The 24,766-nt window shown below is 51.5% G+C and overlaps 1 protein-coding gene and 1 pseudogene across 4 annotated transcripts in view; one reads left to right on the top strand and one right to left on the bottom strand.

Moving 5' to 3' along the window:
- LOC124018478 (structural maintenance of chromosomes protein 2-like) overlaps positions 1–5,174 on the top strand; it is a 65,069-nt gene extending 59,895 nt beyond the window's left edge. The window contains exons 25-27 of one of the 4 annotated variants that reach the window (XM_046333807.1): positions 732–892; positions 3,859–4,006; positions 4,776–5,174. In XM_046333807.1, coding sequence (XP_046189763.1) covers positions 732–892; positions 3,859–4,006; positions 4,776–4,955 — 489 coding nt within the window. In that variant the 3' untranslated portion in view covers positions 4,956–5,174. Of the gene's footprint in view, positions 1–731; positions 893–1,460; positions 1,629–3,858; positions 4,007–4,743 lie in introns of those variants that run through there. The other 3 variants (XM_046333808.1, XM_046333809.1, XM_046333810.1) reach the window with 3 other exon arrangements.
- Positions 5,175–9,408: 4,234 nt separating this feature from the next.
- The window catches only part of LOC124018480, a 64,114-nt pseudogene continuing 48,756 nt past the window's right edge, over positions 9,409–24,766 (bottom strand).

Below are 24,766 nucleotides of genomic sequence, written 5' to 3'. Positions count from 1 at the left end.
GCGTCGCCAGACTGTGTTAGTGTGGCGTCGCCAGACTGTGTTAGTGTGGCGTCGCCAGACTGTGTTAGTGTGGCGTCGCCAGACTGTGTTAGTGTGGCGTCGCCAGACTGTGTTAGTGTGGCGTCGCCAGACTGTGTTAGTGACGTCGCCAGACTGTGTTAGTGACGTCGCCAGACTGTGTTAGTGACGTCGCCAGACTGTGTTAGTGACGTCGCCAGACTGTTAGTGACGTCGCCAGACTGTTAGTGACGTCGCCAGACTGTTAGTGTGGCGTCGCCAGACTGTTAGTGTGACGTCGCCAGACTGTGTTAGTGTGGCGTCGCCAGACTGTGTTAGTGTGGCGTCGCCAGACTGTGTTAGTGTGGCGTCGCCAGACTGTGTTAGTGTGGCGTCGCCAGACTGTGTTAGTGTGGCGTCGCCAGACTGTGTTAGTGTGACGTCGCCGGACTGTGTTAGTGGCTGTGTTAGTGTGACGTCGCCAGACTGTGTTAGTGTGGCGTCGCCGGACTGTGTTAGTGTGACGTCGCCGGACTGTGTTAGTGTGGCGTCGCCGGACTGTGTTAGTGTGGCGTCGCCGGGCTGTGTTAGTGGCTGTGTTAGTGTGACGTCGCCAGACTGTGTTAGTGTGGCGTCGCCTGGCTGTGTTAGTGTGGCGTCGCCGGACGGTGTTAGTGTGACGTCACCCAAACTTCTCGGTCTCCTGTCTCTAATCTACAAATGTGTGTCTCCAGGTGAATAAAGACTTTGGCAGTATCTTCTCCACCCTGTTGCCTGGGGCTGATGCCCGTCTGGCCCCTCCTGAGGGCTGCGGGGCCTTAGAGGGCCTGGAGTTCAAGGTGGCTCTGGGAAACACGTGGAAGGAGAACCTCACGGAACTCAGCGGAGGACAGAGGTACGGGGAGATCAATTGAATCATTAACTGATTGGTTATTGATACATACAGTGTGTGTGATAGACTTGTGCTACTAATGTCCAGTTTACTAAACCTCTACAAACACAATGGCCGTTTACCCAGATCAGCTCTGGGGGAAAATAAATCTGATATGATAAGGTGAATGCACCAATTTGTAAGTCGCTCTGGATAAGAGCGTCTGCTAAATGACTTAAATGTAATGTAATGATTTGGCCAAAACACCAATTGGTGTGAAAATATCAGAATTGTACTGCCTGTGTACGCGCAGCCAGAAGGTGTCAAAGGTCAGATGATGGATTAAGACAGCTCTTTTTTGATTGGCTAGTGATCAGTAACACTATCTTTGATTCTATTGAAGTGGACTCGGGTGAACAGAATGGTCCTCTTTGGCCGAACGCGCGTGTAACTGTGTGTATTGTTTTAAACCTGTGTTCCAGGTCTCTGGTAGCCTTGTCTCTGATCCTGGCCATGCTGCTGTGTGTTCCAGGTCTCTGGTAGCCTTGTCTCTGATCCTGGCCATGCTGCTGTTTAAACCTGTGTGTTCCAGGTCTCTGGTAGCCTTGTCTCTGATCCTGGCCATGTTGCTGTGTGTTCCAGGTCTCTGGTAGCCTTGTCTCTGATCCTGGCCATGTTGCTGTTTAAACCTGTGTTCCAGGTCTCTGGTAGCCTTGTCTCTGATCCTGGCCATGCTGCTGTTTAAACCTGTGTTCCAGGTCTCTGGTAGCCTTGTCTCTGATCCTGGCCATGCTGCTGTGTGTTCCAGGTCTCTGGTAGCCTTGTCTCTGATCCTGGCCATGTTGCTGTGTGTTCCAGGTCTCTGGTAGCCTTGTCTCTGATCCTGGCCATGTTGCTGTGTGTTCCAGGTCTCTGGTAGCCTTGTCTCTGATCCTGGCCATGCTGCTGTTTAAACCTGTGTTCCAGGTCTCTGGTAGCCTTGTCTCTGATCCTGGCCATGCTGCTGTGTGTTCCAGGTCTCTGGTAGCCTTGTCTCTGATCCTGGCCATGCTGCTGTGTGTTCCAGGTCTCTGGTAGCCTTGTCTCTGATCCTGGCCATGTTGCTGTGTGTTCCAGGTCTCTGGTAGCCTTGTCTCTGATCCTGGCCATGTTGCTGTGTGTTCCAGGTCTCTGGTAGCCTTGTCTCTGATCCTGGCCATGTTGCTGTTTAAACCTGTGTTCCAGGTCTCTGGTAGCCTTGTCTCTGATCCTGGCCATGCTGCTGTTTAAACCTGTGTTCCAGGTCTCTGGTAGCCTTGTCTCTGATCCTGGCCATGCTGCTGTGTGTTCCAGGTCTCTGGTAGCCTTGTCTCTGATCCTGACCATGCTGCTGTGTGTTCCAGGTCTCTGGTAGCATTGTCTCTGATCCTGGCCATGTTGCTGTGTGTTCCAGGTCTCTGGTAGCCTTGTCTCTGATCCTGGCCATGTTGCTGTGTGTTCCAGGTCTCTGGTAGCCTTGTCTCTGATCCTGGCCATGCTGCTGTTTAAACCTGTGTTCCAGGTCTCTGGTAGCCTTGTCTCTGATCCTGGCCATGCTGCTGTGTGTTCCAGGTCTCTGGTAGCCTTGTCTCTGATCCTGGCCATGCTGCTGTGTGTTCCAGGTCTCTGGTAGCCTTGTCTCTGATCCTGGCCATGTTGCTGTGTGTTCCAGGTCTCTGGTAGCCTTGTCTCTGATCCTGGCCATGCTGCTGTTTAAACCTGTGTGTTCCAGGTCTCTGGTAGCCTTGTCTCTGATCCTGGCCATGTTGCTGTGTGTTCCAGGTCTCTGGTAGCCTTGTCTCTGATCCTGGCCATGTTGCTGTTTAAACCTGTGTTCCAGGTCTCTGGTAGCCTTGTCTCTGATCCTGGCCATGCTGCTGTTTAAACCTGTGTTCCAGGTCTCTGGTAGCCTTGTCTCTGATCCTGGCCATGCTGCTGTGTGTTCCAGGTCTCTGGTAGCCTTGTCTCTGATCCTGGCCATGTTGCTGTGTGTTCCAGGTCTCTGGTAGCCTTGTCTCTGATCCTGGCCATGTTGCTGTGTGTTCCAGGTCTCTGGTAGCCTTGTCTCTGATCCTGGCCATGTTGCTGTGTGTTCCAGGTCTCTGGTAGCCTTGTCTCTGATCCTGGCCATGCTGCTGTGTGTTCCAGGTCTCTGGTAGCCTTGTCTCTGATCCTGGCCATGCTGCTGTTTAAACCTGTGTTCCAGGTCTCTGGTAGCCTTGTCTCTGATCCTGGCCATGCTGCTGTGTGTTCCAGGTCTCTGGTAGCCTTGTCTCTGATCCTGACCATGCTGCTGTGTGTTCCAGGTCTCTGGTAGCATTGTCTCTGATCCTGGCCATGTTGCTGTGTGTTCCAGGTCTCTGGTAGCCTTGTCTCTGATCCTGGCCATGTTGCTGTGTGTTCCAGGTCTCTGGTAGCCTTGTCTCTGATCCTGGCCATGCTGCTGTTTAAACCTGTGTTCCAGGTCTCTGGTAGCCTTGTCTCTGATCCTGGCCATGCTGCTGTGTGTTCCAGGTCTCTGGTAGCCTTGTCTCTGATCCTGGCCATGTTGCTGTGTGTTCCAGGTCTCTGGTAGCCTTGTCTCTGATCCTGGCCATGTTGCTGTGTGTTCCAGGTCTCTGGTAGCCTTGTCTCTGATCCTGGCCATGTTGCTGTGTGTTCCAGGTCTCTGGTAGCCTTGTCTCTGATCCTGGCCATGTTGCTGTGTGTTCCAGGTCTCTGGTAGCCTTGTCTCTGATCCTGGCCATGCTGCTGTTTAAACCTGTGTTCCAGGTCTCTGGTAGCCTTGTCTCTGATCCTGGCCATGCTGCTGTGTGTTCCAGGTCTCTGGTAGCCTTGTCTCTGATCCTGGCCATGCTGCTGTGTGTTCCAGGTCTCTGGTAGCCTTGTCTCTGATCCTGGCCATGCTGCTGTGTGTTCCAGGTCTCTGGTAGCCTTGTCTCTGATCCTGGCCATGTTGCTGTGTGTTCCAGGTCTCTGGTAGCCTTGTCTCTGATCCTGGCCATGCTGCTGTTTAAACCTGCTCCCATCTACATCTTGGACGAAGTGGATGCTGCCCTGGACCTCTCACACACACAGAACATAGGACAGATGTTGAGGACACACTTCACACACTCCCAGGTAACACACCAGTCCTACACACACTGGGGGGGGCAGGGTAGCCTAGTTGTTAGTGTGTAGAGGAGGCAGGTAGCCTAGGGGTTAGAGTGTAGAGGAGGCAGGTAGCCTAGGGGTTAGAGTGTAGAGGAGGCAGGTAGCCTAGTGGTTAGAGTGTAGAGGCGGCAGGGTAGCCTAGTGGTTAGAGTGTAGAGGCGGCAGGGTAGCCTAGTGGTTAGAGTGTAGAGGCGGCAGGGTAGCCTAGTGGTTAGAGTGTAGAGGTGGCAGGGTAGCCTAGTGGTTAGAGTGTAGAGGCGGCAGGGTAGCCTAGTGGTTAGAGTGTAGAGGCGGCAGGGTAGCCTAGTGGTTAGAGTGTAGAGGCGGCAGGGTAGCCTAGTGGTTAGAGTGTAGAGGCGGCAGGGTAGCCTAGTGGTTAGAGTGTAGAGGCGGCAGGTAGCCTAGTGGTTAGAGGGTAGACTAGTGGTTAGAGTGTAGAGGCGGCAGGTAGCCTAGTGGTTAGAGTGTAGGGGTAGCCTAGTGGTTAGAGTGTAGAGGAGGTAGGGTGGCCTAGTGGTTAGAGTGTAGAGGAGGTAGGATAGCCTAGTGGCTAGAGTGTAGAGGAGGTAGGGTAGCCTAGTGGTTAGAGGAGGTAGGGTAGACTAGTGGTTAGAGGTAGGACACACTGGGGGAGGGGGGCAGGGTAGCCTAGTAAAATAAAACGGAACCCATTCTGTCTCTGTTTCATAAATGTCTTTTTCCAGTCTCTCTCTGAAGCGGTTTCTCCTCTCTGTAGTTTGTGGTGGTCTCTCTGAAGGACGGCATGTTCACCAACGCCAACGTTCTGTTCAAGACCAAGTTTGTAGACGGGGTGTCTGCCGTGTCCCGTACCACCCAGGCCCAACCAGACCAGAACAAGGGGCCGCGGAAAGGCCCGTCTCATCGGCCGCAGGCACAAAAAAGAATCGCTAACTAGTTAGCCTCTAGCTAGAGACGCTAACTGATGTTTCTACGTGTCTTGTTTGTCCTTATGTACGTTAAGGTCTTCACTAAAAGCCTTTCTACAATGATTTAGTTGTCCGTCTGGCTTAACATGAAACCTGCATATTGCAATTCTTCTGTCAGTCTGAAATATCCTGTTCTACACCATGTATTTTAATGTCTTGTTGCTTAAAATAAAAGCCCCTTTCACAAACACAGTCTGGCGTAGTTTAAAACACAAATAATGACGTCTTCAAAGCTCAAGGTAGTTTATTTATTTTTGGAGACAAATTCACAAGATTTACATGCCTCCGTCTCACACCAACCGACCCCCACTGTTCAATGTTGAGTTTTTAATCAACGTGGCTGAAAAGAGTGGTTAGAGTGTAGAGGAGGTAGGGTAGCCTAGTGGTTAGAGTGTAGAGGAGGCAGGGTAGCCTAGTGGTTAGAGTGTAGAGGAGGTAGGGTAGCCTAGTGGTTAGAGTGTAGAGGAGGTAGCGTGGCCTAGTGGTTAGAGTGTAGAGGAGGTAGGGTAGCCTAGTGGTTAGAGTGTAGAGGAGGCAGGTAGCCTAGTGGTTAGAGTGTAGAGGAGGTAGGGTGGCCTAGTGGTTAGTGTAGAGGAGGCAGGTAGCCTAGTGGTTAGAGTGTAGAGGAGGTAGGGTGGCCTAGTGGTTAGAGTGTAGAGGAGGCAGGGTAGCCTAGTGGTTAGAGTGTAGAGGAGGCAGGGTGGCCTAGTGGTTAGAGTGTAGAGGCGGCAGGGTGGCCTAGTGGTTAGAGTGTAGAGGAGGCAGGGTGGCCTAGTGGTTAGAGTGTAGAGGCGGCAGGGTAGCCTAGTGGTTAGAGTGTAGAGGCGGCAGGTAGCCTAGTGGTTAGAGTGTAGAGGTGGCAGGGTAGACTAGTGGTTAGAGTGTAGAGGAGGCAGGGTAGCCTAGTGGTTAGAGTGTAGAGGAGGTAGCGTGGCCTAGTGGTTAGAGTGTAGAGGTGGCAGGGTAGACTAGTGGTTAGAGTGTCGAGGAGGCAGGGTAGACTAGTGGTTAGTGTCGAGGAGGCAGGGTAGCCTAGTGGTTAGAGTGTCGAGGAGGCAGGGTAGACTAGTGGTTAGAGTGTCGAGGAGGCAGGGTAGCCTAGTGGTTAGAGTGTAGAGGAGGCAGGGTAGCCTAGTGGTTAGAGTGTAGAGGAGGCAGGGTAGACTAGTGGTTAGAGTGTAGAGGAGGCAGGGTAGACTAGTGGTTAGAGTGTAGAGGAGGTAGGACACACTGGGGGGGCAGGGTAGCCTAGTGGTTAGAGTCTAGAGGAGGTAGGGTAGCCTAGTGGTTAGAGTTTAGAGGTGGCAGGGTAGCCTAGTGGTTAGAGTGTAGAGGAAGCAGGGTAGACTAGTGGTTAGAGTGTAGAGGAGGTAGGACACACTGGGGGGGCAGGGTAGCCTAGTGGTTAGAGTGTAGAGGAGGTAGGACACTGGGGGGGGGCAGGGTAGCCTAGTGGTTAGTGTAGAGGCAGGGTAGACTAGTGGTTAGAGTGTAGAGGAGGTAGGACACACGGGGGGGGGCAGGGTAGCCTAGTAACCGTACAGGTTGCAAGATCGTATCCCCCGAGCTGACAAGGTCTGTCGTTCTGCCCCTGAAACTAGGCAGTCATTGTAAAATAAAACTTGTTAACAGAACCCATTCTGTCTCGGTTTCATGTCTTTTTCCAGTCTCTCTCTGAAGCCGTTTCTCCTCTCTGTAGTTTGTGGTGGTCTCTCTGAAGGACGGCATGTTCACCAACGCCAACGTTCTGTTCAAGACCAAATTTGTAGACGGGGTGTCTGCTGTGTCCCGTACCACCCAGGCCCAACCAGACCAGAACAAGGGGCCACAGGCACAAAAAAGAATCGCTAGCTAGCTACTGTTGGTGTTTTCATACTGGAGAGGGAATGCAAAACAACGACGCTGGACAGAGTGGAATCAGGTGTATCAAAAAGGCAGTTTATTTAAAGTCAGAGATATCTTGTCCTGCAGTTTATCGTGCACGGACCTAAGCATATGGCTCTGTAAGGAGTCCGCTAATTAGGCTGCCCAGACAGAGTTTACAGCAGAATGTATACACAGATTAATGTAGGTGGAGTCTCGTCGTGTTGGTCTTCTGACTGGTCCTGAAGAGTTGGAGGCGGGCCTGCTCTAGCCAGAGCAGGAGCACAGCAGAGTCCTCTGCTCTTGGCACCCGACCAGTAGAGGGGGATGGAGTGTGAGTGCTCCTGAAATGTTTGTGTGTCAAGGAAGCGTGAGATAGGGGGACCTGGCAGTGTCTGCTTTAGGCTCAGGAGTGCATGTAGGGTTTAATGTCAGTGAGATAGTTTGGCACTTCTAAGCTCGTTAGTGTTGCAGGCTGCTCTTTGTTTTACAGGGGAGTATATTTGCGTGATGGCAGCTGTGTGTCCTTCGGATAATCATGTTATTGCTCGTAGGCTCTAAACTTGACTGAGGACACTGGGCCCAGAGTTGACTGAGGACACTGGGCCCAGAGTTGACTGAGGACACTGGGCCCAGAGTTGACTGAGGACACTGGGCCCAGAGTTGACTGAGGACACTGGGCCCAGAGTTGACTGAGGACACTGGGCCCAGAGTTGACTGAGGACACTGGGCCCAGAGTTGACTGAGGACATCCGGTTTAACCAGAACGTTGTCCAGCTAGTAATGCTTGATATTTGATAATTTATATAACACTACAGACGATAACTAATGTTTCTACGTGTCTTGTTTGTCCTTATGTACGTTAAGGTCTTCACTAAAAGCCTTTCTACGATGATTTAGTTGTCCGTCTGGTTTAACATGAAACCTGCATATTGCAATTCTGTCCCTCTGAAATATCCTGTTCTACACCATGTATTTTAATGTCTTGTTGCTTAAAATAAAAGCCCCTTTCACAAACACAGTCTGGCGTAGTTTAAAACACAAATAATGACGTCTTCAAAGCTCAAGGTAGTTTATTTATTTTTGGAGACAAATTCACAAGATTTACATGCCTCCGTCTCACACCAACCGACCCCCACTGTTCAATGTTGAGTTTTTAATCAACGTGGCTGAAAATATATTTTTTGAACATGCAAACTGGGGGAGAGAAAGAAGTAATTACCAAGTTCAGACAGAAACATCACTGGTCACCAACTCTAGTTCTGAAGAGCTCCAGAGGTAGGTGCAGGCTTTTGGTCCAACCCAGCACTACATTACCTATCATCAGGACTTAGGCAGGAGTTCACCAGAACTGAGCACTGGTTTCTCTGACAGAATATCAACAGTATTGTGGAGTTCCAGCACCTATTTCAGTCCAAACCGTGATAACAAGTGTTGGGCTAGAACAAAAGCCTGCTCACCCTGTAGATCAGGGGTGTTCATCTCATTCCACAGGTTTTTCCCCTTTCAATTAAAGACCTAGACAACCAGGTGAGGAGAGTTCCTTACTAATTAGTGACCTTAAATTCATAGAGGGAGAAGGCACAACCCACACACACAGCCCTCTGTGGAATGAGCTGATTGGCTGGAACAACAGCCTCCAACCACCCAGTAGCTCTCCAGGACCAGGGAGCTGATTGGCTGGAACAACAGCCTCCAACCACCCCTCCAGGACCAGGGAGCTGATTGGCTGGAACAACAGCCTCCAACCACCCAGTAGCTCTCCAGGACCAGGGAGTTGACAACCAATGTGTTAAATAAAGTTGCAGTATCGTCCTGGGTTACGTCCCAAATGACAACCCTTATTCCCACTAGTAGTGTTTAGAGAATCAGGGCACCATGTGGGACGTACCATTGTAGTTCATCAGTAGGGGTGTACTGTACTGGCTGCTGTAAGAGAGAAAGGGAGCTGTGACACAGGACAAATCCCAAACGCCACCCGGTTCCCAAACTGCCCAGGAAAAAATAAAAAAAATAAAATAAAAAGTATGTTAAGATTGTAAAATAAAAACATCTAACTGATTTTAGTTTGGTCTATTCCAAAGTCTCCAAGAGATGCATGTGATCCTTTACAAATCCAAACAAGATTTTAAAATGGATGTTTAGTCAATTATAATCACTGTGATCTTATTAGCCACCTGATCCAGAAAAATATATATAAATTGTCCCACAGCTGAATCTAGTTGATGATCCCTGGTCGACAAAAAGTGCACTACTTCCGAGCAGAGAATCCTATGGGATCTGGTCAACAGTAGTGCACTATATAGGGAATTAGGGTGATGTTTGTTTACAATTATAAATGACCCAGCCAGCCGTCCACCCATTGACACAATACACATAATATTCATCACGTCTGTCCACACAGAGATCTGGGAGGTTTATTCAGGGTTGACTAGGTAGGAGTGTGTGTGTGTGTGTGTTCAGGGTTGACTTGGTAGGTAGTGTGTGTGTGTGTGTGTGTGTGTGTTCAGGGTTGACTAGGTAGGCAGGTGTGTGTGTGTGTGTGTTCAGGGTTGACTAGGTAGGCAGGTGTGTGTGTGTGTGTTCAGGGTTGACTAGGTAGGCGTGTGTGTGTGTTCAGGGTTGACTAGGTAGGTGTGTGTGTGTGTTCAGGGTTGACTAGGTAGGTGTGTGTGTGTGTGTTCAGGGTTGACTCTGGATGTTCCTCCGTAGTTCCTGGGCCTTGTCTCGTAGGTCAGGTCTGCTGTCTGTCTGCAGGGTGGATAGTGAACGTTGCAGCTGTTCGCGACTCTTTCCTGAGACACACTCCCACTGACCGCTCTCTGGAACGACACACACAATGTCCCCTTCAGGGTCTAGGAGGGGACACAATCTGTCCCCTTCAGGGTCTAGGAGGGGACACAATCTGTCCCCCTCGGGGTCCATGAGGGGAGACACACACACTTCAGGGAGACACAATCTGTCCCCCTCAGGGTCTAGGAGGGGACACAGTCTGTCCCCCTCGGGGTCTAGGAGGGGACACAGTCTGTCCCCCTCGGGGTCTAGGAGGGGACACAATCTGTCCCCCTCGGGGTCTAGGAGGGGACACAATCTGTCCCCCTCGGGGTCTAGGAGGGGACACAATCTGTCCCCCTCGGGGTCTAGGAGGGGACACAATCTGTCCCCCTCGGGGTCTAGGAGGGGACACAATCTGTCCCCCTCGGGGTCTAGGAGGGGACACAATCTGTCCCCCTCGGGGTCTAGGAGGGGACACAATCTGTCCCCTCGGGGTCTAGGGGGGGACAATCTGTCCCCCTCGGGGTCTAGGGAGGGGACACAATCTGTCCCCTCGGGGGTCTAGGAGGGGACACAATCTGTCCCCTCGGGGTCCATGAGGGGGAGACACACACTTCAGGGAGACACAATCTGTCCCCCTCAGGGTCTAGGAGGGGACACAATCTGTCCCCCTCAGGGTCTAGGAGGGGACACAATCTGTCCCCCTCGGGGTCTAGGAGGGGACAGAGTCTGTCCCCCTCGGGGTCTAGGAGGGGACACAGTCTGTCCCCCTCGGGGTCTAGGAGGGGACACAGTCTGTCCCCCTCGGGGTCTAGGAGGGGACACAATCTGTCCCCCTCGGGGTCTAGGAGGGGACACAATCTGTCCCCCTCGGGGTCTAGGAGGGGACACAATCTGTCCCCCTCGGGGGGTCTAGGAGGGGACACAATCTGTCCCCCTCGGGGTCTAGGAGGGGACACAATCTGTCCCCCTCGGGGTCTAGGAGGGGACACAATCTGTCCCCCTCGGGGTCTAGGAGGGGACACAATCTGTCCCCCTCGGGGTCTAGGAGGGGACACAATCTGTCCCCCTCGGGGTCTAGGAGGGGACACAATCTGTCCCCCTCGGGGTCTAGGAGGGGACACAGTCTGTCCCCCTCGGGGTCTAGGAGGGGGACACAGTCTGTCCCCCTCGGGGTCTAGGAGGGGACACAATCTGTCCCCCTCGGGGTCTAGGAGGGGACACAATCTGTCCCCCTCGGGGTCTAGGAGGGGACACAATCTGTCCCCCTCGGGGTCTAGGAGGGGACACAATCTGTCCCCCTCGGGGTCTAGGAGGGGACACAATCTGTCCCCCTCGGGGTCTAGGAGGGGACACAATCTGTCCCCCTCGGGGTCTAGGAGGGGACACAATCTGTCCCCCTCGGGGTCTAGGAGGGGACACAATCTGTCCCCCTCGGGGTCTAGGAGGGGACACAGTCTGTCCCCCTCGGGGTCTAGGAGGGGACACAGTCTGTCCCCCTCGGGGTCTAGGAGGGGACAGAGTCTGTCCCCCTCGGGGTCTAGGAGGGGACAGAGTCTGTCCCCCTCGGGGTCTAGGAGGGGACAGAGTCTGTCCCCCTCGGGGTCTAGGAGGGGACAGAGTCTGTCCCCCTCGGGGTCTAGGAGGGGACAGAGTCTGTCCCCCTCGGGGTCTAGGAGGGGACAGAGTCTGTCCCCCTCGGGGTCTAGGAGGGGACACAGTCTGTCCCCCTCGGGGTCTAGGAGGGGAGACACAGTCTGTCCCCCTCGGGGTCTAGGAGGGGAGACACAGTCTGTCCCCCTCGGGGTCTAGGAGGGGAGACACAGTCTGTCCCCTTCAGAGTCTAGGAGGGGAGAAAATTAATCCCCTTCAGAGTTTAGGAGATAAATAGTTTAACAGAAGATGACGCAGTGCTCATGAATATATTTTGTTCTCAAATGTTGGCTCAGGTTTGAGTAAAATAACCTAGACATCGTGTACTTCAAAATTCAACTCAAACATATTCTAGGCATGGAAGGTCAAGTCTTTCACTTCCTGGGTTAAAGAGCCCCTTTAGAAGAGTTGAGAGAAGTGGGACTAGTCATATAGCCCCGTAAACAGACGAAACGAAGACTCACCTCCTGTCCTCTTCACCAGTAGTTCCACAACAGACAACGCTTCGGTCCTCACAGAGGAGTAACTCTTATTCTCTACAGGAGGAAACATTTTAAATAAAAACATTGTGAATCTTTCTAATAAGAAACATCTAGGATCAGTTTCCCTGCACCCGGATTAAAGCTACACCCAGATTTTTTTTAAATCATGATTTACTCAAAAAGTTAAATGTTACCTAGTGGCTACGTGAGAGCAGTGTTCAGGTCTTACCTAGTGGGTGTGTGAGAGCAGTGTTCGGGTCTTCCCTAGTGGGTGTGTGAGAGCAATGTTCGGGTCTTCCCTAGTGGGTGTGAGAGCAGTGTTCGGGTCTTCCCTAGTGGGTGTGAGAGAGCAGTGTTCAGGTCTTACCTAGTGGGTGTGTGAGAGCAGTGTTCAGGTCTTCCCTAGTGGGTGTGTGAGAGCAGTGTTCAGGTCTTCCCTAGTGGGTGTGTGAGAGCAATGTTCGGGTCTTCCCTAGTGGGTGTGAGAGAGCAGTGTTCGGGTCTTCCCTAGTGGGTGTGTGAGAGCAGTGTTCAGGTCTTCCCTAGTGGGTGTGTGAGAGCAGTGTTCAGGTCTTCCCTAGTGGGTGTGTGAGAGCAGTGTTCGGGTCTTCCCTAGTGGGTGTGTGAGAGCAGTGTTCGGGTCTTCCCTAGTGGGTGTGTGAGAGCAGTGTACAGGTCTTACCTAGTGGGTGTGTGAGAGCAGTGTACAGGTCTTACCTAGTGGGTGTGTGAGAGCAGTGTACAGGTCTTACCTAGTGGGTGTGTGAGAGCAGTGTACAGGTCTTACCTAGTGGGTGTGTGAGCAGTGTACAGGTCTTACCTAGTGGGTGTGTGAGAGCAGTGTACAGGTCTTACCTAGTGGGTGTGTGAGAGCAGTGTACAGGTCTTACCTAGTGGGTGTGTGAGAGCAGTGTACAGGTCTTACCTAGTGGGTGTGTGAGAGCAGTGTTCAGGTCTTACCTAGTGGGTGTGTGAGAGCAGTGTACAGGTCTTACCTAGTGGGTGTGTGAGAGCAGTGTTCAGGTCTTACCTAGTGGGTGTGTGAGAGCAGTGTTCAGGTCTTACCTAGTGGGTGTGTGAGAGCAGTGTACAGGTCTTACCTAGTGGGTGTGTGAGAGCAGTGTTCAGGTCTTACCTAGTGGGTGTGTGAGAGCAGTGTACAGGTCTTACCTAGTGGGTGTGTGAGAGCAGTGTACAGGTCTTACCTAGTGGGTGTGTGAGACAGTGTTCAGGTCTTACCTAGTGGGTGTGTGAGACAGTGTTCGGGTCTTACCTAGTGGGTGTGTGAGAGCAGTGTACAGGTCTTACCTAGTGGGTGTGTGAGAGCAGTGTTCAGGTCTTACCTAGTGGGTGTGTGAGAGCAGTGTTCAGGTCTTACCTAGTGGGTGTGTGAGAGCAGTGTACAGGTCTTACCTAGTGGGTGTGTGAGAGCGCTGCATGTCTCAGTGAGAATAAGGGACAAGGCTGTGAAGTTCTGGTTGTCTTTCTCCAACAGTAGCAACCTACACAGGAAGGAACAACAAGAGAAAATAGTTTATCAGATGGAGACCAACATGTACCGGTCAGAAAGGACAGGAGAGGCATGACAGCAGCTCCACCTCGCCCTCCAATAGGCCAGAGGAAGCAGCTCCACCAATAGGCCAGAGGAAGCAGCCCTCCAATAGGCCAGAGGAAGCAGCTCCACCTCGCCCTCCAATAGGCCAGAGGAAGCAGCTCCACCTCGCCCTCCAATAGGCCAGAGGAAGCAGCTCCACCCTCGCCCTCCAATAGGCCAGAGGAAGCAGCTCCACCTCGCCCTCCAATAGGCCAGAGGAAGCAGCTCCACCTCACCCTCCAATAGGCCAGAGGAAGCAGCTCCACCTCACCCTCCAATAGGCCAGAGGAAGCAGCTCCACCTCGCCCTCCAATAGGCCAGAGGAAGCAGCTCCACCTCACCCTCCAATAGGCCAGAGGAAGCAGCTCCACCTCGCCCTCCAATAGGCCAGAGGAAGCAGCTCCACCTCGCCCTCCAATAGGCCAGAGGAAGCAGCTCCACCTCGCCCTCCAATAGGCCAGAGGAAGCAGCTCCACCTCACCTCCAATAGGCCAGAGGAAGCAGCTCCACCTCACCCTCCAATAGGCCAGAGGAAGCAGCTCCACCTCGCCCTCCAATAGGCCAGAGGAAGCAGCTCCACCTCGCCCTCCAATAGGCCAGAGGAAGCAGCTCCACCTCGCCCTCCAATAGGCCAGAGGAAGCAGCTCCACCTCGCCCTCCAATAGGCCAGAGGAAGCAGCTCCACCTCGCCCTCCAATAGGCCAGAGGAAGCAGCTCCACCTCGCCCTCCAATAGCTCCACCTCGCCCTCCAATAGAGCCAGAGGAAGCAGCTCCAGCCAGAGGAACAGCTCCACCTCACCCTCCAATAGGCCAGAGGAAGCAGCTCCACCTCACCCTCCAATAGGCTAGAAATATGCTTTAAGTCTTTCAGATCTAGATAGGCATAGAACAGGGCTCTCCAACCCTGTTCCTGGAGAGACCCTCCTAGGCCAGAGGTTAACTCCAACCCTGTTCCTGGAGAGAAACCCCCTCCAATAGAGAAACCCTCCTGTAGAGAAACCCTCCTGCTAGAGAAACTTTCCTCTGTAGGAGAAAGGGCTCCCTCCTGTGGAGAAACCCTCCTGTAGGTTTTAACTCCAACCCTGTTCCTGGAGAGAAACCCTCCTGGAGAGAAACCCTCCTGGAGAGAAACCCTCCTGGAGAGAAACCCTCCTGGAGAGAAACCCTCCTGTAGGTTTTAACTCCAACCCTGTTCCCGTAGAGAAACCCTCCTGTAGGTTTTAACTCCAACCCTGTTCCTGGAGAGAAACCCTCCCGTAGAGAAACCCTCCCGTAGAGAAACCCTCCCGTAGAGAAACCCTCCCGTAGAGAAACCCTCCCGTAGAGAAACCCTCCCGTAGAGAAACCCTCCCGTAGAGAAACCCTCCACAACCTTCATAGACTGTGTGTTTGTGTCCTTACCTCTGGAAGTATGTCTTCATAGACTGTAGCACCCCCACCTGGACCCTCCAGGTACTGAGTTTCAACCTCTCACACATCAGACAGCACAGGTCCAACTGGAAACGCTCTGGGAAGAGACACGGCATTAAACACACAGGACTACAATACAATTACAATCACTTCTGATATAATCCCCTTAATGTTTTGGCTTCTATTGAAATTAGACCAAAACATTTACAAACCTCACCCTGGGTTTGTCTGAAGCCAGTCAGAACCTTCCCGTTTTGGGCCAGTCAGAACCTTCCCTGGGTTTGTGTGTCGTTGGGCCAGTCAGAACCTCACCCTGGGTTTGTCTTGTCGTTGGGCCAGTCAGAACCTCACCCTGGGTTTGTGTGTTGTTGGGCCAGTCAGAACCTTACCCTGGGTTTGTGTTGTTGGGCCAGTCAGAACCTTACCCTGGGTTTGTGTGTTGTTGGGCCAGTCAGAACCTTACCCTGGGTTTGTGCTGTTGTTGGGCCAGTCAGAACCTTACCCTGGGTTTGTGCCGTCGTTGGGCCAGTCAGATCCTTACCCTGGGTTTGTGTGTTGTTGGGCCAGTCAGAACCTTACCCTGGGTTTGTGCGTTGTTGGGCCAGGTCTTGCCCAGCGTCTGGAAGGCACAGAGTAGAGCTTCAGTCTGCAACTCCTTCTCCTTCTCATCCCGATCGTCATCGCTATCATGTCTCAACCTCGAAGTTGCTGCAGAGTTCTGTAAACACAGGATCAGACATCACACATTTTGGACCAATCGAAAGAACACTGATGTCATAAAGGACAAATACACAAACTCCCCCTCTCACCTTCTTAATGAGTGGTATGAGTATGTCTGAGATATACTCTCTCTCTCTCTCTCTCTCACCTTCTTAATGAGTGGTATGAGTATGTCTGAGATATACTCTCTCTCTCTCTCTCACCTTCTTAATGAGTGGTATGAGTATGTCTGAGATATACTCTCTCTCCCTCTCTCACCTTCTTAATGAGTGGTATGAGTATGTCTGAGATATACTCTCTCTCTCACCTTCTTAATGAGTGGTATGAGTATGTCTGAGATATACTCTCTCTCTCTCTCTCACCTTCTTAATGAGTGGTATGAGTATGTCTGAGATATACTCTCTCTCCCTCTCTCACCTTCTTAATGAGTGGTATGAGTATGTCTGAGATATACTCTCTCTCACCTTCTTAATGAGTGGTATGAGTATGTCTGAGATATACTCTCTCTCTCACCTTCTTAATGAGTGGTATGAGTATGTCTGAGATATACTCTCTCCCTCTCTCACCTTCTTAATGAGTGGTATGAGTATGTCTGAGATATACTCTCTCTCTCTCTCACCTTCTTAATGAGTGGTATGAGTATGTCTGAGATATACTCTCTCTCTCTCTCACCTTCTTAATGAGTGGTATGAGTATGTCTGAGATATACTCTCTCTCCCTCTCTCACCTTCTTAATGAGTGGTATGAGTATGTCTGAGATATACTTCTCTCTCTCTCTCTCACCTTCTTAATGAGTGGTATGAGTATGTCTGAGATATACTCTCTCTCTCTCTCTCACCTTCTTAATGAGTGGTATGAGTATGTCTGAGATATACTCTCTCTCTCACCTTCTTAATGAGTGGTATGAGTATGTCTGAGATATACTCTCTCTCTCTCTCTCACCTTCTTAATGAGTGGTATGAGTATGTCTGAGATATACTCTCTCTCTCTCACCTTCTTAATGAGTGGTATGAGTATGTCTGAGATATACTCTCTCTCACCTTCTTAATGAGTGGTATGAGTATGTCTGAGATATACTCTCTCTCTCTCTCTCTCTCACCTTCTTAATGAGTGGTATGAGTATGTCTGAGATATACTCTCTCTCTCTCTCTCACCTTCTTAATGAGTGGTATGAGTATGTCTGAGATATACTCTCTCTCCCTCTCTCACCTTCTTAATGAGTGGTATGAGTATGTCTGAGATATACTCTCTCTCTCACCTTCTTAATGAGTGGTATGAGTATGTCTGAGATATACTCTCTCCCTCTCTCACCTTCTTAATGAGTGGTATGAGTATGTCTGAGATATACTCTCTCTCCCTCTCTCACCTTCTTAATGAGTGGTATGAGTATGTCTGAGATATACTCTCTCTCACCTTCTTAATGAGTGGTATGAGTATGTCTGAGATATACTCTCTCTCTCACCTTCTTAATGAGTGGTATGAGTATGTCTGAGATATACTCTCTCTCCCTCTCTCACCTTCTTAATGAGTGGTATGAGTATGTCTGAGATATACTCTCTCTCTCTCTCACCTTCTTAATGAGTGGTATGAGTATGTCTGAGATATACTCTCTCTCTCTCTCACCTTCTTAATGAGTGGTATGAGTATGTCTGAGATATACTCTCTCTCTCTCACCTTCTTAATGAGTGGTATGAGTATGTCTGAGATATACTCTCTCTCTCTCTCTCTCTCACCTTCTTAATGAGTGGTATGAGTATGTCTGAGATATACTCTCTCTCTCTCTCTCACCTTCTTAATGAGTGGTATGAGTATGTCTGAGATATACTCTCTCTCCCTCTCTCACCTTCTTAATGAGTGGTATGAGTATGTCTGAGATATACTCTCTCTCTCACCTTCTTAATGAGTGGTATGAGTATGTCTGAGATATACTCTCTCTCACCTTCTTAATGAGTGGTATGAGTATGTCTGAGATATACTCTCTCTCTCACCTTCTTAATGAGTGGTATGAGTATGTCTGAGATATACTCTCTCTCCCTCTCTCACCTTCTTAATGAGTGGTATGAGTATGTCTGAGATATACTCTCTCTCTCTCTCACCTTCTTAATGAGTGGTATGAGTATGTCTGAGATATACTCTCTCTCCCTCTCTCACCTTCTTAATGAGTGGTATGAGTATGTCTGAGATATACTCTCTCTCTCTCACCTTCTTAATGAGTGGTATGAGTATGTCTGAGATATACTCTCTCTCTCTCTCTCACCTTCTTAATGAGTGGTATGAGTATGTCTGAGATATACTCTCTCTCTCTCTCTCACCTTCTTAATGAGTGGTATGAGTATGTCTGAGATATACTCTCTCTCTCTCACCTTCTTAATGAGTGGTATGAGTATGTCTGAGATATACTCTCTCTCTCACCTTCTTAATGAGTGGTATGAGTATGTCTGAGATATACTCTCTCTCTCTCTCTCACCTTCTTAATGAGTGGTATGAGTATGTCTGAGATATACTCTCTCTCTCTCACCTTCTTAATGAGTGGTATGAGTATGTCTGCCATATACTCTCTCCCTCTCTCTCACCTTCTTAATGAGTGGTATGACTATGTCTGCCATGTCACTGAAGCGGTCTTCCTGTGTGGCCTGCAGGACATCAGCAGCACAGCCCAGGGCAGCCATCTTGTAGACCAGGTTGTCTTTACGACACTCCTTCAACACCAGATCCATCACCTCTGGAACACTGGGCTGGCCCGGGGAGGACTTCTGGAGTTCACCACTAACACACAACATACTCCTCATCATCATCACCAGCATCCCTCCTCCTCATCACCAACATCCCTCCTCCTCATCACAAACATCCCTCCTCCTCATCACAAACATCCCTCCTCATTCTCACCAACATCCTCCCCATCACCAACATCCTCCCCATCACCAACATCCTCCCCATCACCAACATCCTCCCCATCACCAACATCCTCCCCATCACCAACATCCTCCCCATCACCAACATCCTCCCCATCACCAACATCCTCCTCATCATCACCAACAATCATCCAACATCCTCCTCATCATCACCAACATCCTCCTCATCATCACCAACATCCTCCTCATCATCACCAACATCCTCCTCATCATCACCAACATCCTCCTCATCATCACCAACATCCTCCTCATCATCACCAACATCCTCCCCATCACAGGGACAAGAGCCAGCCAGCCAGACTGCTCCTAGTGTCAGAAGGAGAGCCAGCCAGCCAGCCAGACTGCTCCTAGTGTCAGAAGGAGAGCCAGCCAGCCAGACTGCTCCTAGTGTCAGAAGGAGAGCCAGCCAGCCAGACTGCTCTCCTAGTGTCAGAAGGAGAGCCAGCCAGCCAGACTGCTCCTAGTGTCAGAAGGAGAGCCAGCCAGCCAGACTGCTCCTAGTGTCAGAAGGAGAGCCAGCCAGCCAGACCGCTCCTAGTGTCAAAAGGAGAGCCAGCCAGCCAGACCGCTCCTAGTGTCAGAAGGAGAGCCAGCCAGCCAGACCGCTCCTAGTGTCAGAAGGAGAGCCAGCCAGCCAGACCGCTCCTAGTGTCAGAAGGAGAGCCAGCCAGCCAGACTGCTCCTAGTGTCAGAAGGAGAGCCAGCCAGCCAGACTGCTCCTAGTGTCAGAAGGAGAGCCAGCCAGCCAGACTGCTCCTAGTGTCAGAAGGAGAGCCAGCCAGCCAGACTGCTCCTAGTGTCAGAAGGAGAGCCAGCCAGCCAGACTGCTCCTAGTGTCAGAAGGAGAGCCAGCCAGCCAGACTGCTCCTAGTGTCAGAAGGAGAGCCAGCCAGCCAGACTGCTCCTAGTGTCAGAAGGAGAGCCAGCCAGCCAGACTGCTCCTAGTGTCAGAAGGAGAGGAGAAACCGTACCTGCACTTAGACACCACAGAGCCGATGGCGTTCAACAGCTCCTCCTGTGGACAAACAAACAACTGGTGTGAGAAGACATCTGTACTAAACACTAGACACAAACAACTGGAGTGAGAAGACATCTGTACTAAACACTAGACACAAGTTGGTCAAGTTAATTACAACCTCAACTCTTATAAGCACCCCCCCCCCCTTCTACTGACCACTTCTCACACACACACACACACACACACACACACACACACACACACACACACACACACACACACACACACACACACACACACACACACACACACACCTTTCCAGTCCAGGTGCGTCCAACCAGTCCCTGCAGTAGAGCGGACAACACCATACCCAGGTGAGGGGCGACCAGAGAACCCGTCTGTTGCTTAGCGATGGACGCCATGGCAGCCGCGCCCTGGGCCTTCATCTTCCACGACTGGGACTGCAAGGCCTTCTGGGTAATGTCGATCAGCTCCGTCATGTAGAGGCGGATGCCCCCAAAGCTTCCTGGAGGACACGAGAGGTCAGGGGTTGAAAAGGTCAAAATGTTTTGTCTTTCCTATTGATTTATTTTTAACCTCTGTCTTCGTGGTATCCAAGTGGTAGTCAGAGGAAGGCCCTAAAAATGGTCAACGACCCCAGCCACCCCAGTCATAGACTGCTCTCTCTACTACCACACGGCAAGCGGTACCGGAGTGCCAAGTCTAGGACCAAAAGGCACCAACGCGCCAGACGACCGTGTCAGCGAGCACTGCGCCCGGCCCGTCACAGGAGTCGCTAGAGCGCGATGGGACAAGGACGTTCCTGCCCGGCCAAACCCTCCCTTAACCCGGACGACGCTGAGCCAATCGTACGCCCCATGGGTCTCCCGGTCGTGGCCGGATGTAACGGAGCCCGGACTCAAACCCAGAATCTCTAGTGGCACAGCTAACACTACAATACAGTGCCTTCGACCAGACACTCACTCTACAGAGCCTTAGTCCATAGTGACTCTCCACTGTGAGTGTCCAGGTGTCTCTGACCAGGTGTGTGTTTCTCTCCTCTCTCTGACCAGGTGTGTGTTTCTCTCCTCTCTCTCTGACCAGGTGTGTGTTTCTCTCCTCTCTCTCTGACCAGGTGTGTGTTTCTCTCCTCTCCCTCTGACCAGGTGTGTGTTTCTCTCCTCTCCCTCTGACCAGGTGTGTGTTTCTCTCCTCTCCCTCTGACCAGGTGTGTGTTTCTCTCCTCTCCCTCTGACCAGGTGTGTGTTTCTCTCCTCTCCCTCTGACCAGGTGTGTGTTTCTCTCCTCTCTCTCTGACCAGGTGTGTGTTTCTCTCCTCTCTCTCTCTGACCAGGTGTGTGTTTCTCTCCTCTCTCTCTCTGACCAGGTGTGCGTTTCTCTCCTCTCTCTCTCTGACCAGGTGTGTGTTTCTCTCCTCTCTCTCTCTGACCAGGTGTGTGTTTCTCTCCTCTCTCCTCTCTCTCTCTGACCAGGTGTGTGTTTCTCTCCTCTCTCCTCTCTCTCTCTGACCAGGTGTGTTTCTCTCTCCTCTCTCTCTCTGACCAGGTGTGTTTCTCTCTCCTCTCTCTCTCTGACCAGGTGTGTGTTTCTCTCCTCTCTCTGACCAGGTGTGTGTTTCTCTCCTCTCTCTCTGACCAGGTGTGTGTTTCTCTCCTCTCTCTCTCTGACCAGGTGTGTGTTTCTCTCCTCTCTGACCAGGTGTGTGTTTCTCTCCTCTCCTCTCTCTGACCAAGTGTGTGTTTCTCTCCTCTCTCCCTCTCTGACCAGGTGTGTGTTTCTCTCTCTCTATCTGACCAGGTGTGTGTTTCTCCCTCTCTCCCTCTGACCAGGTGTGTGTTTCTCTCCTCTCCCTCTGACCAGGTGTGTGTTTCTCTCCTCTCCCTCTGACCAGGTGTGTGTTTCTCTCCTCTCTCTCTCTGACCAGGTGTGTGTTTCTCTCCTCTCTCTCTCTGACCAGGTGTGTGTTTCTCTCCTCTCTCTCTCTGACCAGGTGTGCGTTTCTCTCCTCTCTCTCTCTGACCAGGTGTGTGTTTCTCTCCTCTCTCTCTCTGACCAGGTGTGTGTTTCTCTCCTCTCTCCTCTCTCTCTCTGACCAGGTGTGTGTTTCTCTCCTCTCTCCTCTCTCTCTCTGACCAGGTGTGTTTCTCTCTCCTCTCTCTCTCTGACCAGGTGTGTTTCTCTCTCCTCTCTCTCTATGACCAGGTGTGTGTTTCTCTCCTCTCTCTGACCAGGTGTGTGTTTCTCTCCTCTCTCTCTGACCAGGTGTGTGTTTCTCTCCTCTCTCTCTGACCAGGTGTGTGTTTCTCTCCTCTCTGACCAGGTGTGTGTTTCTCCTCTCCTCTCTCTGACCAAGTGTGTGTTTCTCTCCTCTCTCCCTCTCTGACCAGGTGTGTGTTTCTCTCTCTCTATCTGACCAGGTGTGTGTTTCTCCCTCTCTCTCTCTGACCAGGTGAGTGTTTCTCTCCTCTCTCTCTCTGACCAGGTATGTTTTTCTCTCTCTCTCTCTCTAACCTGGTACGTGTTCCTGCCAGACTTCGCTCCACAGCGTGGCGTCGTGGCTCTCTCCCTTCTCCTCGTCCGGTCCCGGCGCCTGGTGCATCCCCAAGAAGGCCAGCGGCAACGCTCCCACTGCATGCCCCTTCAGGACATCAGGGCTGTAGTGGCTGATAGCGTGGACCGTCAGGGCGCACGACGACCTGTACACCGGCTCTGGGGGGACAAAGAGCCATGTCATCTTTAGAGGGGGGACAAAGAGCCATGTCATCTTTAGAGTGGGGGGACAAAGAGCCATGTCATCTTTAGAGGGGGGGGACAAAGAGCCATGTCATCTTTAGAGGGGGGACAAAGAGCCATGTCATCTTTAGAGGGGGGACAAAGAGCCATGTCATCTTTAGAGGGGGGGGGGGGCAAAGAGCCATGTCATCTTTAGAGGGGGGACAAAGAGCCATGTCATCTTTAGAGGGGGGACAAAGAGCCATGTCATCTTTAGAGGGGGGGGACAAAGAGCCACGTCATCTTTAGAGGAGGGGGGGGGACAAAGAGCCACGTCATCTTTAGAGGGGGGACAAAGAGCCACGTCATCTTTAGAGGGGGACAAAGAGCCACGTCATCTTTAGAGGGGGGACAAAGAGCCACGTCATCTTTAGAGGGGGGAGGACAAAGAGCCACGTCATCTTTAGAGGGGGGAGACAAAGAGCCACGTCATCTTTAGAGGGGGAGACAAAGAGCCACGTCATCTTTAGAGGGGGGACAAAGAGCCACGTCATCTTTAGAGGGGGAGACAAAGAGCCACGTCATCTTTAGAGGGGGAGACAAAGAGCCACGTCATCTTTAGAGGGGGAGACAAAGAGCCACGTCATCTTTAGAGGGGGGACAAAGAGCCATGTCATCTTTTGAGTGGGGGGTGGGGCACAAAGAGCCATGTCATCTTTTGAGGGGGGGGGGCACAAAGAGCCATGTCATCTTTTGAGTGGGGGGTGGGGCACAAAGAGCCCTGACATCTTTTGAGTGGGAGGGGACAAAGAGCCATGTCATCTTTTGAGGGGGGGACAAAGAGCCATGTCATCTTTTGAAGGGGGGGACAAAGAGCCATGTCATCTTTAGAGGGGGGGCAAAGAGCCATGTCATCTTTAGAGGGGGTGGGGCAGAAAGAGCCATGTCATCTTTTGAGTGGGGGGGGGTGGGGCACAAAGAGCCATGTCATCTTTTGAGTGGGGTGGGGCACAAAGAGCCATGTCATCTTTTGAGTGGGGGGGACAAAGAGCCATGTCATCTTTTGAGTGGGGGGGACAAAGAGCCATGTCATCTTTTGAAGGGGGGACAAAGAGCCATGTCATCTTTTGAAGGGGGGGGGGGGACAAAGAGCCATGTCATCTTTTGAAGGGGGGCACAAAGAGCCATGTCATCTTTTGAGTGGGGGACGACGACAAAGAGCCATGTCATCTTTTGAGGGGGGCACAAAGAGCCATGTCATCTTTTGAGTGGGGGACTCCGACAAAGAGCCATGTCATCTTTTGAGGGGGGCACAAAGAGCCATGTCATCTTTTGAAGGGGGGACAAAGAGCCATGTCATCTTTTGAGGGGGGGCACAAAGAGCCATGTCATCTTTTGAGTGGGGACGACGACAAAGAGCCATGTCATCTTTTGAGTGGGGGGGGGGGGACAAAGAGCCATGTCATCTTTTGAGACTGAAGAGACGCTGTCAACGTTAATCCTCCACAGCAGGGCTGTCCAACTCACTTCCTGGACGGCCGCTGAGTTTTGCTCATCCTTTCGATTTAAAAAGCGACAGGAACTCTCCTGACCTGGTTGTCTAACTAAATCAACGACCAAGAGAATTCCCGCAGAAGCTCGGGCCTTCCAGGAAGTGAGCCGGACACTGCTGATCTAGGAGCAGTGTCTCGTGGTTGTTTTGGAGGACTGGGCAATAAACTCTGCCTTCCAGGAAGTGAGCCGGACACCGCTGATCTAGGAGCAGTGTCTCGTGGTTGTTTTGGAGGACTGGGCAATAAACTCGGCCCTCCAGGAAGTGAGCCGGACACCGCTGATCTAGGAGCAGTGTCTCGTGGTTGTTTTGGGGGACTGGGCAATAAACTCGGCCCTCCAGGAAGTGAGCCGGACACTGCTGATCTAGGAGCAGTGTCTCGTGGTTGTTTTGGGGGACTGGGCAATAAACTCCGCCCTCCAGGAAGTGAGCCGGACACTGCTGATCTAGGAGCAGTGTCTCGTGGTTGTTTTGGGGGACTGGGCAATAAACTCGGCCCTCCAGGAAGTGAGCCGGACACTGCTGATCTAGGAGCAGTGTCTCGTGGTTGTTTTGGGGACTGGGCAATAAACTCGGCCCTCCAGGAAGTGAGCCGGACACTGCTGATCTAGGAGCAGTGTCTCGTGGTTGTTTTGGGGGACTGGGCAATAAGAGGAGGAAGTAGACGGGACAGATCCAGTTGTCTCACCTTCTTTCTCCAGGTACCAGGTGTTGAGTTTCAGCAGGAGTTTCTCTACACTGCTGTCCTTCGCTGTCTGAGGAGACAAGACACTTCTATTAATACAACCAGTCAGGTGAATGAAACCAGTCCTGACTTGAGGTTAAACGAGTCACATGACACCGAGGAGGGAAATTGGGCCCAATTTGGACATTCTCACTTAGGGGGTGTACTCACTGTTGTTGCCAGCGGTTTAGACATGAATGGCTGTGTGTCGAGTTATTTTGAGGGGACAGCAAATTGACACTGTTATACAAGCTGTACACTCACTACTTTATGTTGTAGCAAAGTGTCATTTCTTCAGTGTTGTCACATGAAAAGATATACTCAAATATTTACAAAAATGTGGGGAGTATACACATACATACACACATACATACACACACAGTGGGGCAAAAAAGTATTTAGT

This window comes from Oncorhynchus gorbuscha, unplaced genomic scaffold (assembly GCF_021184085.1).
Source record: "Oncorhynchus gorbuscha isolate QuinsamMale2020 ecotype Even-year unplaced genomic scaffold, OgorEven_v1.0 Un_scaffold_528, whole genome shotgun sequence".
NCBI classification, from domain to species: domain Eukaryota; kingdom Metazoa; phylum Chordata; class Actinopteri; order Salmoniformes; family Salmonidae; genus Oncorhynchus; species Oncorhynchus gorbuscha.
The sequence above is the reverse complement of the archived record's forward strand: the minus strand, read 5'-3'. Positions and strand labels throughout refer to the sequence as shown.